Source organism: Aspergillus karnatakaensis, assembly GCF_047715665.1.
Source record: "Aspergillus karnatakaensis strain CBS 102800 unplaced genomic scaffold BJY04scaffold_17, whole genome shotgun sequence".
NCBI classification, from domain to species: Eukaryota; Fungi; Ascomycota; class Eurotiomycetes; order Eurotiales; family Aspergillaceae; genus Aspergillus; species Aspergillus karnatakaensis.
In genome coordinates, this window is record NW_027395729.1 from 1 (window position 1) to 14,382 (window position 14,382).

Genomic DNA, 14,382 nt, shown 5'->3' on the forward strand with positions numbered 1-14,382 from the left:
ACAAAGCTAATCTACTCATCCTTATCCCCCTTCTCTCCATTCCCCGGATGCACACCCCCGGCAGGTCCCCCCTTAACCCTCCGATCAAGTATCTCATCCACAATCCCCAACTCCAACGCCTCGCGCGCACCCATGAAATAATCCCTCTCCATCAGCTTCTCAATCTCATCAAGACTCATCTCCTTCTTCCCCGTCAAATGCCTCTTGTAGATCTGGTTGAGCTGGTGTCGCACGCGCAGGATCTCTTTCGCGTGGATCGCGATGTCTGTTGCCTGTCCAAAGTACCCACCAGACGGCTGGTGGATCATGACTGAGGAGTGTGGGAGACAGTATCGTTGGCCGGGGTGGCCGCCGCAGAGGAGGAGGGAGCCCATGGAGGCGGCTTGGCCGACGCAGATGGTTGAGACGGGGGACGCAATGTAGGTCATTGTGTCGTAGATTGCGAGGCCTGTGGAGACAGAGTTTAGATTACGGTGATTGTAGAGGGGTAATGGTTGGTGAGAGGAACTGACCGGCGGTCACGGAGCCTCCGGGAGAGTTGATATAGAGATGGATGGGTTTCTGCGGGTTGTCGGCTTCAAGGAAGAGGAGTTGGGCGACGATGGAGGCAGACATGGTTTCGTCGACTTCGCCATTTAAGCAGATGATTCGTTCCTGTTTGCAATTAGAATATAGAGTGTTTGAGACGGATTGGATCGAAGTATCTACCTTCAGAAGTCTAGAGAAGATGTCGTCTGCGTGGATTGCTTTGTTAGAGTGTTTCTACTTTTGCATTGAGGGCTGTTCACGTACAGGTGTGCCAGCCACCTCCCTAAAGCTTGTTAATACGAGATTCTTAAAAATTGAGCGCAATCAGGAGAGAAGAGCTTACCACTGTCTCCGTCACGAAGGGCGTCGGTGTCCAGCCCCGCGGAGGTTGCGCAGGTGACAGAGCTGGAATAGAGCTAGAAAAGCTTCTTATCGAAGGGCGAGCGGTAGCACGACATAGTCGCGGTAATAAGCGACTCGCATTCATGGTAAGAGTGTATGAAGAGTCAGGACTGAAGGTTAAGGAATGAGGAAACTTGGAGTCGGTGATGAAACTGAGTTGCGGAGCGGAGGCGGAGCTCCAGGACCTGAAGCTAAAGTTTCCGCTCGGCGGAGATTTCCTGCCTCTCCAACACCACGACAACCTCAATGGACCGCCTCCACCGCCACGTTCCATACGCGCAATGGCGTCTACACGTACTCCGGCGATTATACTCGGTCTCCTTGCCCAGACATGAATCGGCTGCAAGCTCCAACACAATAGCTACTCCCGACGACACAGGCAAGCGCAACAACACCGAGAACAACGACACCGCAAAGCCTTCAAAGTCACCCTCACAACTTCTTCCTCAATCACCCCTTTTAAGATACCCCTACCCCTTCCGCAAAGTCCGCCACCGCAGGAAAGCAAGACCAACCTACGAAGACAAACTTGCCCTCGACAACAACCCATGGGCCGTGGCCCTAGCCTCCTCCATCCGGCAATGCAACGTCACAGGTGCCCGCGTACCAAAGCACCTCCTTACAGAATGGGGGCTCATTGAACAACCCATCACCACCCCAGAACCAACCCAAGACTCTGAGCCCGAGTCCAACTCTGCACAGACCCCAAACACCACCGCCCCCAAGAAGCCAACCCGCAAGCAACAACCCTCCTCACCGGCCTCCAAACTCTGGCTCCTCCCCATCTCCCTCTTGTCCCACGCTCTCGAAAGACTTACCCATAAGTCAACCAGCAATCGTAAAGCACCGCCGCCATTGAAAATTCGCATGGTCGAACGCAGCCATATCCTCGAATCACTTTCAAATGCGGTCATAAACTCGCGCCAGAATAAACATACGCCTATTTGGCAGTTAGTTCCCCACCGCTGGAAATATCCTAAGGGGCCGCTGTTTCAGCAGCGTGATGAGCTGCGAATTACTTGGCGCACTGATATGCCGGAGTTCGTGTTGAGGATGATGCGTCAGGAAGCTGTGGAACGATTGAAGGGTACGGCGAAGAGATATAACACGATCAATGAAGGCGTGTGGAGGGAAATTGATCTTACTGATTCTTGCTCGAAGGAGTCAATGCTCAGGGGTATTTCAAAGATGGAGATCTCGAACGGGATGGAGCGCGGTGTTGGCCTATACATGGGGAACGGTGTTGCTAGATCTGTTCCAGATGATGGTGCGACTCCTCTCTCAAGTCTCGCAACCCTTCCGGGGACCGACACCACGAAGGTCCCTGTCTTTGACCTCACGCGACTCTTCTCGCAAGTCGAGCTTGATCAGCTCCGGGACCATAGTGATTTGTTCAAAAAACCTGCACTGTTCCTCACGCCACCAACCCATATCCCCACGTTGACAATCCTAGCATTGTGGAAACTTGAGGGATATATGAGGGATCCCCATTTCTAGATGTAGGTATGGCAGGCCTTGCATACCGCTAGCTTTATCTCTATGTATGTCCACATTCCTAACTATACTCTATATATCTATGTACCAACACACCAGCCCAATAAATCTAATTTCCAGCCTAGCCCTCTACCTTGATCTATTTCTTCACCTGCAACAGATCGCTCAATTTATCCAAATAAGCCGCCGGCCGAATCTCCCCCTCCACAAAGTCCTCCTTACTATTTACGCCCGTCAACACACCAAGCGTCCCCCCAAGCTTTCCCTCAATCCCAAATCTGATATCCGTATTCGCGCGATCACCAACCATGCAAGCACGACTCCTGTCAAAATGAAACTTCCCCTCAATCGCATCCATCATCGCCTGATTCGGCTTCCCCAGAGAAACAGGCTCCTTGCCCACCATGAAGATCAACGGCGCGCTCACCGACCCCGCACCAGGGAACAAAGTCCCGGAGTTCGGAAGTGTCGAGTCAATATTCGTTGCGAGAAACACCGCCCCGCGTCTGATATAGTGGAACGCGAGCGCGAGTTTCAAATAATTTAGGTGGAAATCCAATCCGACAAGAACAACACCGACTTCCGGGTCAAGCAGGGACTCGTCGCCGGCGGCGATAAGCTTGTAGTCCTCTGGTGTGATTTCGCGGCGGAAGGACGGGTCTGTGCCGCCGATGAAGGGGACGTTCTCGGAGCGGAGTTCCTGCTCGATGCCGGTTTCGCCAAGGACGAAAACTTTGCGTTTGTTGGCGGGGAGAGAGAGGATGCGGGAGATGTAGATTGAGGCGCTGTAGGAGGAGGAGAAGATTTCTTCCTGTTTGCGTGTCGTACGGGGTTAGTTTGGAGATCAGAGGCGGGGGTAGATGGGAAGGGTGGGCGGACCGTGGTGGCGGGAATTCCTAGACCCTGTAATTTCTTCTTGTAGTCCGCGCGCGACTTTGTGCTGTTGTTTGTGACGAAGACGACTTGCTTGCCTAAGCGTCGACGCAGTGTTAGCGACAGTACTTCGATGCGCTGAAGGCCCGACGCGAGAACAGGCTGGCGGCCTTAAGAAAACAGGTGTTGGATGGGCGTACCGTTTGATCTGAGCAAGTCTAGTGTCTCGACTGTCCCTGGGAAAAGGTGATCTCCGGACCATAGTACTCCTATACAAGTATTTAGGTCAGCTCCAGTTTGCGAAGATGTATTTCCGTTGGATGACGAGGGCGAAGAATTGCGGGAGACAACGGACCGTCACAGTCGAAGAGGAACACCTAGCAGGGACAATCAGTATTGCGCGACACTTAAACTCAGAGAGTCACCGCAGAGAAACTGACATCGAACTTGTCCAAGAATTCTTGAATGCCCGCGGCATCGCCGGACAGGTAGCGGGGTTGGGTCATTGCGGGGTACTGCGTGAGCGCGAGGGTTTTGGATATTCGTGAGCTAAGGGGACTGTATGAGAGAGACAGAACTGTTCTATGTCTAAGGCGTATGTACAAAGACAATTGAAGGAGTAGATAGAGTAGGAGGAGTATGTAAGAAAGTTCGGAGACCTCGCCGTCATCGCTCGGAAGAAAAGCGGAGGGTGCATCTCCGTTTTCGGTCACATCTGGCGCCGCTTTAGCAGGGGAGCTTATTAGGGCTACCCACGATATTGGTAAAAAAGGCTGAGTATGCCAAAATTGGGGTCAATGGCAGGCTGGCTTTTGGTACAAGGTAATCTCCTGAACGAGACTTCTGGATAATGTTGGCGTCTGGTGCAGAATCGCGGCATGGGGTAAGCTTGGGTCTGACTATACTAAAATCAAAGTGATGTATAAGAGACAGGGCTTTGGAAACAGACAAGGCGTATGTAGCTCTCGAATATATGTGTATTTATGATAGATAGACAGTGCCCTAGATAAAGATGGGTTCAGTGCAGTCTATGAGATCACTGATCATAGTAGAAAGTATGTCGGAGTGGGGAAGCCGACACTCGCAGTTGGGCCGAGTCGGTTAATTAAGCTTCACAGTATACCCGGCTAATATTCATCATCAATCTGCTCGAATAGAATCCATGCTCTCGCCTGTACTTGCGTTTGTGTAGATTTTGTGATTATAAGGCTTAGTACTGTATACACATCCAAGATTTCCTTTTCCACACCCTACCCTGGGTACCGAGTCCCGCTATAGCTCCCAAGATACAACCAACTGCCTAGTAGTCGGTCTTCCCCGCGCATAACAGCGCATCAAACCAGCTCCACACTCCACTCTACCCAAGTCCTTCTCGGCTGATACTCAGCCGACAGGCGTGTTATTAATATAAAATACCTTCAACTTTCCAGCGCATTAGTTCACTCATTTCTCAGTATCGGATTCGCTCATAAAACAAATTTCAAGATGTCTATGACAACAGAGGACTGCAGTATCGAAAGGGATGGCTTTCCCCGCCCCTTCCCAAACACCCCAAGCAACGTCATGAATCAACTCAGCATGGCCGGCAAAGTGGTTGTCATTACCGGCGCTGCGGATGGAATTGGTCTTGCCGTGACAGAGGCCATGGCCGAAGCTGGGGCCCATGTTGCGCTTTGGTATAACTCGTATGTTCTCCGTCCGATCTGTTACAAGTCTCATAGATATAAGATCAACTGACAGCCCCTATAGAAACGATGCAGCAGTCTCAAGGGCGGAAGAGCTAGCCAAAGAGCATAAGATTGAGGCGAAGGCCTATAAAGTTGACGGTAAGAACACACACACCAGTCCAAAATGAATCTTCAAATACTAATCGTAATTCCAGTCTCAAACTTCGAACAAGTCGAAGCCGCTGTATCTCAAGTAGCCAAGGACTTCTCTAAGATCGATGTCTTCATCGCAAACGCCGGCATGGCCATCTCAAAACCCATCCTCGAGCAAACCATCGACGAATACCGCAAGCAGATGTCCGTCAATGGTACGTCCTGCCACCATTCTCTTTCAATATACCTCTCTCTAACAATTCCACCAGTTGACGGCGTCCTCTTCTCCGCAAAATCCGCCGGAGCCCTCTTCAAGAAACAAGGGTTCGGCAACCTAATCATAACCTCTAGCATGAGCGGCCACATCGTGAACGTCCCCGTCGACCAGCCCGTCTACAACGGGTCAAAGGCCTTTGTCACACACTTCGGCAAATCTCTGGCCCGCGAATGGAGGGACTTCGCGCGGGTAAACATTGTTTCCCCGGGCTTCTTTGATACGAAGATGGGTGCGGGCCCGCAGGCGCTGAACGAGGCTTATCGCATGGCCGTTCTCGGGAGGCAGGGGCATGTGAAGGAGATCAAGGGTCTGTATTTGTATTTGGCCAGTGAGGCGAGTAGTTATATGACGGGGAGTGATGTTGTTATTGATGGGGGGTATATCTTGACTTAGGGTAGATTATTATGTATATAGGTTTACCTAGATGGGTCGTGCTGTAGCTAGAGGTAGCTTATGGTATCTTGATATTTCAGGAAATATTCGGCGGCTAGGTCGATGCAGCTTAGGGAAAGGATCTGTCTAGTTAAGATTTGGATGTCTAGATTGTCTGAATTCGCTGAGAAGTATGTGCTTTGGCCTTCGGACCGCTGTACACTATGCAGCCATCGGCCGACAGCAAGCCGATAATGCGACCTGAGCTATAGCTACCTATAAGAAACGCCTCAGCACGCTTCTCTCAGAGGAACAATCAAGCTTCCATCATTAAGAGAGCACGGCAGCTGCAAAAAGTAAACCATGTCAGAAACTGTGAGCCCTCATAAGCCTAACTACTTCGACGCTGTACTAACAGAAACCCCAAGAACCTCTCTTGCCTCCTCTACGGGGCAGGAAAAGTCCGCTATGAGAATCGCCCGGTGAGGCCTATCGAGGATCCCAACGATGTCTTGATTCGAATCTCCTACGTTGGAGTTTGTGGGAGTGACGTTCGTAAACCTCTTCAGACATTAGCAAAACTGCACACTAACTAGCTGACTCCTTAGGTCCACTTCTGGGAACACGGCGGTATACTCCGCATGGTCTCAGAGGACGCACCACTAGTAATGGGCCACGAAGCCTCCGGCATCGTGCACTCTGTTGGCTCGGCCGTTCAAAGCGTCGTACCCGGTGACCGAGTGGCTATTGAGCCCGGCTTTTCATGCAAGCGGTGTCAGAAATGCAAGGCGGGCCGGTACAATCTGTGCCCGAGTATGAAGTTTGCGGCAGATCCGCCTGATGCGCATGGGACTCTGTGTCGGCTGTTCAGGATCCCTGAAGACTTTGTGTACAAGATTCCAGAAGCGCTGAGCTTGGATGAGGCTGTTCTTGTTGAGCCGCTGGCTGTTGCCGTTCATGGAGTCAGGCTGGCTGAGATAAGGCCCGGACAGACGGTGTTGGTGCAAGGCGCAGGGACGATTGGACTGTGGGCGGCAGCTACTGCGAAGGCATATGGCGCAAAGTCGGTTCTTATCACGGACATCAGTGGCAAGAAGACCGAATTTGCGAGGCAGTTTTTAGGATGTACAATCGTCAAACCAGACTTAGCTGCAACGCCTGAGCGGATTGCGGCCCACATTAAAGGAGAGAATTGGCTTGAGGACGGTGTCGATGTGGTTCTGGAATGTACCGGCGTGGAAGCCTCTGCTCAAGCTGGATTGTATGCTTTAGGGGCAGGCGGAGTATTCATCCAGATTGGCTTGGGAAAGCCAATGCAAACACTGCCGTTGCTGGACATGTGTGGGAAGGAGGTCGTGCTCAAGACGGCTTTTCGATATGGGTCTGGTGATTACGAGATTGCTCTTGATTTATTGGACTCAGGGAAGCTGTCAGTCAAGCCGCTCATCAGCAGCATAGTTCCGTTTGACAAGGCGTCCGAGGCTTGGGAGCGAACGGGAAGGTGCGAAGGTATTAAGAATCTGATCGAAGGTGTATTGGATTAGTTGTCAGGCTGTTCATCATCCCGAAGCTGGGTCGGGTTCGAAGAAGCTAGTAGCGAGATTATCAAAAGGATTTGCTTCGACTGTGCTAGGAAATCCATTTAGGCCTTCGAAAATGGAGTTGTCCCATGTAGAGTCCCTCAAGAAAATTTGTAAGGCTGGGTCGACTGCACATGCTTCTCCAGAGGACTGTTGACCACTATCGACATCGAGCGTTGCAACTGGCGGTGAAGTAGACTGAGCTGTTTGAGAGTGCTGCCATATCCTGTCTAGCACTTTTAAGCAGCGGGTTGCAGCTGCATTATTCTGTGCTAATTGAGCCAGCGTTTCTCGTGCCTTTGTAATAGAAAGGATCCATAGCTGATCAGCCCCGGTCAACCCTAGCTCCATCGAATTTTGCGGCTTGAATTGATGTATACTCAAGACTATCACAGCTTGAAAAATGAAATAGATGGAATACCAGGCAAGGCCTGCATGTATAGTGCTCGGGTGGTCAATGCAGTATGTGGCTATCTCCTGTATGGCCTCGATGGCAGTGTACTGGCACAGATTTGCTGCTTCTTCAGATTCGGACGAGGTGCTGCACAGGCGTTGGCTTCCCCACCAGAGTAGCATCCGAAGGTTTTGTTCTTTCCACAAGATTATTGCACGTGGGCCACGAAACCAAGTCGGAATTTCATGGGCTGTGAAATAGACAGGCAAAGAAAGCTTCCAAGCCTTTAGCTGGTGATCCAGCGACCGTGCAACTCTTAGTCCAACTCCTGTCTGAATATGGATTGATACTACATCACGGTATATTGTGTTGCCAATAACAGCCAGCTTTGATTGTGCAATGAGAGCCGAGTATATAGTTGGCTGGTTGGTGGGTGGTGGAAGGATAGACGTCATCTCACACTCCTATATCCAAGTCAGCAAAGTTGACTTGGTACAAGTAATCTGTCCATTCTACCGAGTCGTCAATGTTGCGAGGAAGTCTTGTGTCGATGAAAGAGTCGGACGCCATGATGGGTCGTCCCGTAGTCAAGCTGAAGCCACTATCAAAGCAGTACACACTCCACCAAGCTACCCTTCTTTGCTCGTTAAGCAGAGTATCTGCTGTGGACTCTGGTGGTGGTTCGCGATGGAGACCCAGTCCTAGGGCCATTCGGTACGCTATCCCCACGAAGTTATATCCTGTATTTGGTCGGTCTCGTTTTTGAGTATTGTTGCCCTGTTGCAGTATTAGAGCGGTTGATGTACTCTAAGGAGGGGCTTCTTTTGACAAAAATACCATCAAAAGGAACGTCTGAACCGTGAGAAGACTCCCTGATTCCAGCATGCGCATAGACATTCGCGAACGTGCCGCATTATAGTGCTTCGATTGCTCCGGACCAGAATCCACGCCTAAAAGCCACTCACCGATAGCAAGGACGAGATAGAAGATCGGATGCCAATCTGTGTGCGGGCAATTTTGACGGCGGGTGTTATATCTTCGTCGAAAAGTGCGCTCATGTAAAATCGGGTAGGATGGGTGGTAGTATCTGAAGTAGGCATCAACAAGGCCGTCCAGAACGATGGTATTATTCATATGTTCGGCAAATGATGGTGACCCCAGTTCATGAGCGGCTGTACGCAAACCAAAACGGCGCTCTTCAGCATCTAAGCTGGTAGACTCCGGTAAGCTGCCCGTAATCGTTCTCAGCAATGTGGACCCAGAGCTAGTCCCTAGATCACGGATTAATGTCTTGGACATTGAAAGGTGTTGAACTACTCACCAAGGTATCCGGATTTAGCCTTGTCCGTGGGTAACAGTGCCATTCCATCGGCGCATCCTCGTCGTCTGCGAGTCGATGTGGCTTCATTCCACTCAAATTCATCATTCCCCTCTGATCCTGCTAAGCTTTCTGCAATGGAATTGAGATTATGAGACTGGTCGGGTGCTCCTTCTGAGCAGCTGTCGGCGGGCGTCTCCCCGCCTGCCAGGATGTTCTCAGCATCTAAAGCAGGATTCAATCGACGCAGGGCCTCTTCCAACCTTGCACAGCGGCGCTCTGCATCATCCAGGTTTCTGTGCATTCTCAGCAGATAATACAAATCAAGTCACCAGCGGAACATACTTCCTTGTCAATGGTGTCCGGGGCGGGACATTGATGAACACACACTGCTTCTTGGTTCGACTGCAGTACTGGCATGGAGAGGTGCCCGAGCACTGTATCTTGATTAGACAAACTAGAGTGGAGATTGTTACGCAGACAAATGAGCCATACCTTACTCTTACGCTTCTGGGTTGATTGAAGTGTGGTGTTAGTAGTGCTCAATTTGTTCGTGATTGGTAGTCCTCACTCGACACTCTGTACACTGGCAAAGGTTAGCATGGGTATTTCATCCCTGAACTGGACGTAACTTGAACACATACAGCTCTGAATTCCGGAGTACCTATTGCCGGCCTTGATATTTTGGGCATGGTGAAGGGCCACTCAAATTGTTGTTTGTTAAAGCTAACATCGGCTGGGAGTGGCCGACGGTGATGATCCCACTGAAAAGCCCTTCGGACCAGTCCTTCCGATACATCCATACACTCCCATCGGCCCGCAGCCACCCGACTACACTTTATTTCTTGATGTCATGCAGGAAAATAAAAGAATTCTTAATGTTTCTCGATTGACTACTTCTGATTTATTGGACTACTTAACCAAACCTGCCCCCCTTGAGAGTTGACATGCCCGAAGCTGATTAGCGGAGTGTATTCCAGTCTACCGCAACCAGTGTAGCAGCCTTGAGAGATTCTAGCGTGCTGTGGACTGGAAACTGGTGCTTGCAGGACCTATTTTGAATAGCGTGGCGTTAGTTGCGAGCGTCGACTAGGAAGAAACATGTCCTCGATGAACTCAGTCTGTTCGAGCCCTTGTGCGCCGGCCAAAATAAAGGGAGCCAATTCTCCAAAGCGCAATCCATCTTCCACCGCAGAGACGGTCTGGATCGTGCCTCAAGTATAGGTCAGGATCATTGGTAAAGAAGATTTGCTCTGCACTGAAGGCTTTGGCCGATTGCTTCTCTTAGATCGGCGGCATGAGAGAGCGGTACAAGGTCCTCGAGACTCAGCTCAAGATCATGCTCATCCACGGCTTCCTTGTCGATTGGCGTATCTTTCAAGAGGGTCTTCAGACACGAATGGAGGACCCGCGGGTTGATTGTGAAAAATCTAGCGTCCTTAGGGTCGAAGGGTTGAAATAGGACAAGGCCGACAGGAACCTCGTCGCATTTCAGGTTTCTCAGAGATTCAGTCAGCCCAACAGCATTCTGGGCCTGTGCTGAATTTCGCTTCAGGTGAGTTCCACCATACCATACCCATGCACAACAGAACCAATGCATCTGGTCAAGGTTCCCATTCCTCAAGGGCCCCGATCGCCTTAAACCAAGTCGCTCGACCTGTACGAGCGTCCATACGAAAACAAGCGAACCATGTGCTTTGCCTGATGACACTTCAAAGAGTTTGCGAAGGAGTGATCTTTTTGCTCGCTCGCCCATGGCTCCCAATAAGGCATTGAGAGCAACAACGGCATCAGGAAGTGATCAAGCTACCTCGGAAATCTGGAGTCGCGCAAGTCAGTATAAATCCGTCGACGGCGGTCTTTATGAAGACAACTTACCTCGTCTGTACCACGCTGAGGAGCACCGTGACGAACATGTCGGGGAGGTTCTACTGTCAGACCATGGCGGACAGGCAGTGTGAACGGGAGATCCGGTGAGGGCTATGTAGGAAGGACGAAGTCCTTGAGGCAGCGGAAGAAGTAAGGGAGATATTTAAACGCTCAAGGGGGGTTGGGGAAGAGTGAATGATGAGTGGACCTTCAGAGTGAATATGGAGTGAAAAGCATGGTACCTAGAAAGACGACGGTTTACAAGGTGAATAAAGAATTCAGTCATACAGTCATTCATCTAGATTGGCCTGCTCTGCGCGGGATAAATGGGGAATTCACCGAAGCCGTTTTCTTCACTGAGACCATTCAATCCACCAGTTTGTGACTATTACCGCGGCGGGCGAAGTTTCGTCCTCTCAGGCCATTCACCGCTGTATTGGTTGAGACGGCTGCTGGAGTTCAGAATTACTTCGAGATAAAAGTAGCGCTTTGAGAATAATTCGCAAATTCTCATGCCTGCTTACGCTCCGCCAAGGATGCCAGAGATCTTCAGAGCGATGTCCAAGATTGACAGATGCTCGTCGGCACCATCAACTAGTCGCTTGTCCATTTCTGAGAAAACCAGCACAATCTTGTTCTTCTGAATGTCGGTTATGGCGTCGTTGTATATGATTCGTTTATAGAGCTAAGAGTGTTGAGTAATCAGTGACAGAATGCGTGATAGTCTCGAGGAGTATGTACCTGTAGAAGGAGCTGCGTTGCACTCCAGCCGTCCGCCACAACCTCCGTAACAACCTTCGATATAGCTTCATATGAGGAACCGACCTTCTTCGGCTGTAGGGACTGGATAATCCTGTCGATGATGTCTTCAGGTACAACACCCGCAATCTCCTCGATAGTTCGAACAGTAATCGTCTCGGAGCCCTGATCCTTCATCTCCTCGTCTTCATCGTCGTCCTTGTTGCCAGACTGCGCGGCACCAGCTAGCCTAGCCGCACTCTGCATGTATGTGATAGCACGCCGTAGATCACCATCACTGCACGATATGAGCTTCTCGACAACCCCTTCCTCAAGCGACAAATTCTCCATCTGCGCAATCTGCGCAAGCCTATCCCCAGCAGCCGAATTATCCAGCGGCTTGAAGCGGAACTTGCTGCATCGACTTGCAAGCGGTTCGATAATCCTTGTGACATAATTGCAAACCAGGCAGAAGCGGGTTATCCGACTGTACTGTTCCATTGTGCGGCGGAGGGCGGACTGGGCATCCTGGGTCATGCTGTCTGCCTCATCGAGGATAATTATTTTAAACGGAGGGCACGGGTACTTTTCGAAGTATGCTGCATCTAGCCCCGTGGGATGGCTGAGCTGGACACGAGCAAAACCCTTGACCTTCTCACGGACGATTCCAATACCACGTTCATCTGAAGCGTTCAGTTCGAGGATACGGGAACGGTAGAGGGCAGGGCCGAACAGGGATTTGGCGAGGGCGAGGATCGTTGATGTCTTTCCGGTTCCTGGAGGGCCGTAGAAAAGCATGTGAGGAAGCTGCGACAAAGCATATTAGTATCGTATCGAGTTCTGCGCAGAGGATAACGTACGTTGGAAGCTTGCAGTGTCCGCTGGAGCACTTTCGTCGTGTGATCTTGGGCGGCCACATCATCTAGAGTCTTAGGACGACTGTATCTTGTCAATTTCGGTCTGGAAAAGGATCTCCAGCGATAATATCACATACTATTTTTCAACCCATGGCTGTTGTCGCGATTGCTCTTCCTTTCCTTCTGTTGGCTTCTGCTTTGAACTGCCTGTTGCAGCTGCGGCGGCGCGCGCCTTATTGCTGAAGAAATTAGCTGCCATGGTTGGCTTTGTAGAGTGATGTAATTGGTATCGAGAATAAATGCAAATTTAGGTGGTATTATCTGACGAAAATTGCTCGTGAAGCTTGATGAAGCTCAAATCGCAAGAACCCTCGAAAACGCGTCTCCACTTGGTCTGACGCGTTTGCCAAGAAATCAATTAAGCCCCAGATCCTCTGCACTATCCAAGCTCTGTTGCTAGCACACTGATAGTAATGTTGCTTTGATATTATGCAGTCATGGCAAGAGTTCTTTGGAAGAAGGTTTCGTTTACATTATGGCATCATGATTCTATCTATAGTTCATCTCTGGGGTTCTGTAGTACCTCCGTCGCCTCATACATCCGCTTCTTCGTGTTCGAAGGTATCTCTTCTGGTATCTCCTGCTCTAGGGAGATCTCATCCAAAATCGTTCCAGTATGGTCGGCGTTTTCTTCGACTATCTCACCAATTTTATCAAGAACCCAGTCCCGGTCTACCGAGTCTGTGCCTGGGACCTGGTCGGGAACAGCCTCTCCGCCAACGCCATGAACCTTGACTTCTGGTGCATGAAGGATTGGTGTTTCTTGTACTAACAAGTCAGGCGCTGCGACCGTCGCGGAAGATTGAACGGCCTTGCTGGTGATACCCACGGCCCCAAGAATACCAAAGACAGATTGCGACACCAGTCGAAGTGGCATCCACACTAGCCACCAGAGCGGCCCGTACAGCAAACGACGAAATACTAACCATGAGATTGTGCCAACGAGAATGTAGAATGCTGTTTCCAAGTACCATGTGTCCGACTTTTGAGAGCGAAGAAGAGACCCAACGAGGTTCCGTGAAGATGAGAGGAGCGTATCAAGGCTGGTATAAGACTCTGACAGAGAAGATAAAGCGGCGCTCGATTGTTCTAAAAATTTGTTAAATCCATTTCCCATGGCGCGGGACGACTCAGACATACCTAACGTCTCTTGTGCGAATTGACTCCGAGAAAGCTCGGCTTGCATCAGATGATGTGTCCGCCTCAACGCCGTTGTAACATCCTTAGAAGCATTTTTCACGATATCGTCCTGGGTCAACTTCTCCTTTGTCTGATTCCGCCTCTCAGCACCCTCCGCTCTTGAAAAGAGCAATTCTCTTTCTTTGCGCCGGGCAAGTTCGGCATTCCGCTTCGCTTGTAATTGAGCACTGCGAAAGTCTCCTCGTGTCCTACGATTCCAATCAATCGTCAGTCTAGCTCAACTTAATGACTTCGGCCCAGATGCTTAGCCTACCTTCTCAAATCATCCCCTAGCCTCCGAGCTAAAGCAATCACCCGCTCCTTCTCTGTCTCCTTCTCCGAGTCCACTCCTTTCCGTCTGACATCCGTCGATGCCTCTAGAGCATCAACATCATCCTTCAATAATTCCAGTTCATTTTCGGCATCTTTCAGTCGAGAGTGGATCTCTGCTCCGAGCTCTGTGCGTGCTTCATCCCCTTGCCCAATAGCTGTAGTGAAGTTGTGTAATCGAGAAATTAGAGGATGTATTTGAGCCAGGGCCGTCGACACCTCCTTCAAGCGCGATTGAAGCGCGGAAACCGTGGACATTGTGGAGGTGGGGAGTTCTATCGATTGCGATGC

At 50.5% G+C, this 14,382-nt stretch overlaps 8 protein-coding genes across 8 annotated transcripts; 3 read left to right on the top strand and 5 right to left on the bottom strand.

Moving 5' to 3' along the window:
* Positions 1-11: 11 nt before the first annotated feature.
* On the bottom strand, positions 12-1,015 carry BJY04DRAFT_216837 (ATP-dependent Clp protease proteolytic subunit; the record flags this gene model as incomplete). The annotated part of the gene is made up of 5 exons (XM_073715864.1): positions 12-448; positions 513-654; positions 709-734; positions 793-811; positions 872-1,015. The coding sequence occupies 5 exons, from the start codon at positions 1,013-1,015 to the stop codon at positions 12-14; spliced, it is 768 nt and encodes a 255-aa protein (XP_073572552.1).
* A 161-nt stretch (positions 1,016-1,176) lies between these two features.
* Positions 1,177-2,427, top strand: BJY04DRAFT_216838 (uncharacterized protein; the record flags this gene model as incomplete). The annotated part of the gene is made up of 1 exon (XM_073715865.1): positions 1,177-2,427. One exon carries the CDS (start codon positions 1,177-1,179, stop codon positions 2,425-2,427), a length of 1,251 nt encoding a protein of 416 aa, XP_073572553.1.
* Positions 2,428-2,495: 68 nt separating this feature from the next.
* BJY04DRAFT_34097 (4-nitrophenylphosphatase) lies at positions 2,496-3,927 on the bottom strand. The gene is made up of 5 exons (XM_073720171.1): positions 3,738-3,927; positions 3,653-3,674; positions 3,498-3,566; positions 3,304-3,395; positions 2,496-3,235 (listed from the first exon to the last, which is right to left on the bottom strand). The coding sequence occupies exons 1-5, from the start codon at positions 3,801-3,803 to the stop codon at positions 2,564-2,566; spliced, it is 921 nt and encodes a 306-aa protein (XP_073572554.1). The 5' UTR covers positions 3,804-3,927; the 3' UTR covers positions 2,496-2,563.
* An 833-nt stretch (positions 3,928-4,760) lies between these two features.
* On the top strand, positions 4,761-5,787 carry BJY04DRAFT_226858 (uncharacterized protein; the record flags this gene model as incomplete). The annotated part of the gene is made up of 4 exons (XM_073718503.1): positions 4,761-4,982; positions 5,047-5,123; positions 5,180-5,332; positions 5,387-5,787. The coding sequence occupies exons 1-4, from the start codon at positions 4,783-4,785 to the stop codon at positions 5,785-5,787; spliced, it is 831 nt and encodes a 276-aa protein (XP_073572555.1). The 5' UTR covers positions 4,761-4,782.
* Positions 5,788-6,129: 342 nt separating this feature from the next.
* Positions 6,130-7,310, top strand: BJY04DRAFT_216841 (NAD(P)-dependent alcohol dehydrogenase; the record flags this gene model as incomplete). Its single annotated transcript, XM_073715866.1, has 3 exons — positions 6,130-6,141; positions 6,195-6,317; positions 6,375-7,310. The coding sequence occupies 3 exons, from the start codon at positions 6,130-6,132 to the stop codon at positions 7,308-7,310; spliced, it is 1,071 nt and encodes a 356-aa protein (XP_073572556.1).
* Positions 7,311-7,325: 15 nt separating this feature from the next.
* Positions 7,326-9,750, bottom strand: BJY04DRAFT_206719 (Zn(II)2Cys6 transcription factor; the record flags this gene model as incomplete). The annotated part of the gene is made up of 7 exons (XM_073713756.1): positions 7,326-8,204; positions 8,257-8,517; positions 8,578-9,011; positions 9,062-9,354; positions 9,404-9,501; positions 9,630-9,644; positions 9,703-9,750. The coding sequence occupies 7 exons, from the start codon at positions 9,748-9,750 to the stop codon at positions 7,326-7,328; spliced, it is 2,028 nt and encodes a 675-aa protein (XP_073572557.1).
* A 396-nt stretch (positions 9,751-10,146) lies between these two features.
* Positions 10,147-11,130, bottom strand: BJY04DRAFT_34132 (uncharacterized protein). Its single transcript, XM_073720172.1, has one exon. The coding sequence runs from the start codon at positions 10,812-10,814 to the stop codon at positions 10,290-10,292; it is 525 nt and encodes a 174-aa protein (XP_073572558.1). The 5' UTR covers positions 10,815-11,130; the 3' UTR covers positions 10,147-10,289.
* Positions 11,131-14,349, bottom strand: BJY04DRAFT_226866 (uncharacterized protein; the record flags this gene model as incomplete). The annotated part of the gene is made up of 7 exons (XM_073718504.1): positions 11,131-11,612; positions 11,669-12,472; positions 12,526-12,604; positions 12,660-12,754; positions 13,115-13,671; positions 13,723-13,970; positions 14,036-14,349. 7 exons carry the CDS (start codon positions 14,347-14,349, stop codon positions 11,448-11,450), a joined length of 2,262 nt encoding a protein of 753 aa, XP_073572559.1. The 3' UTR covers positions 11,131-11,447.
* Between the last annotated feature and the right edge of the window lie 33 nt (positions 14,350-14,382).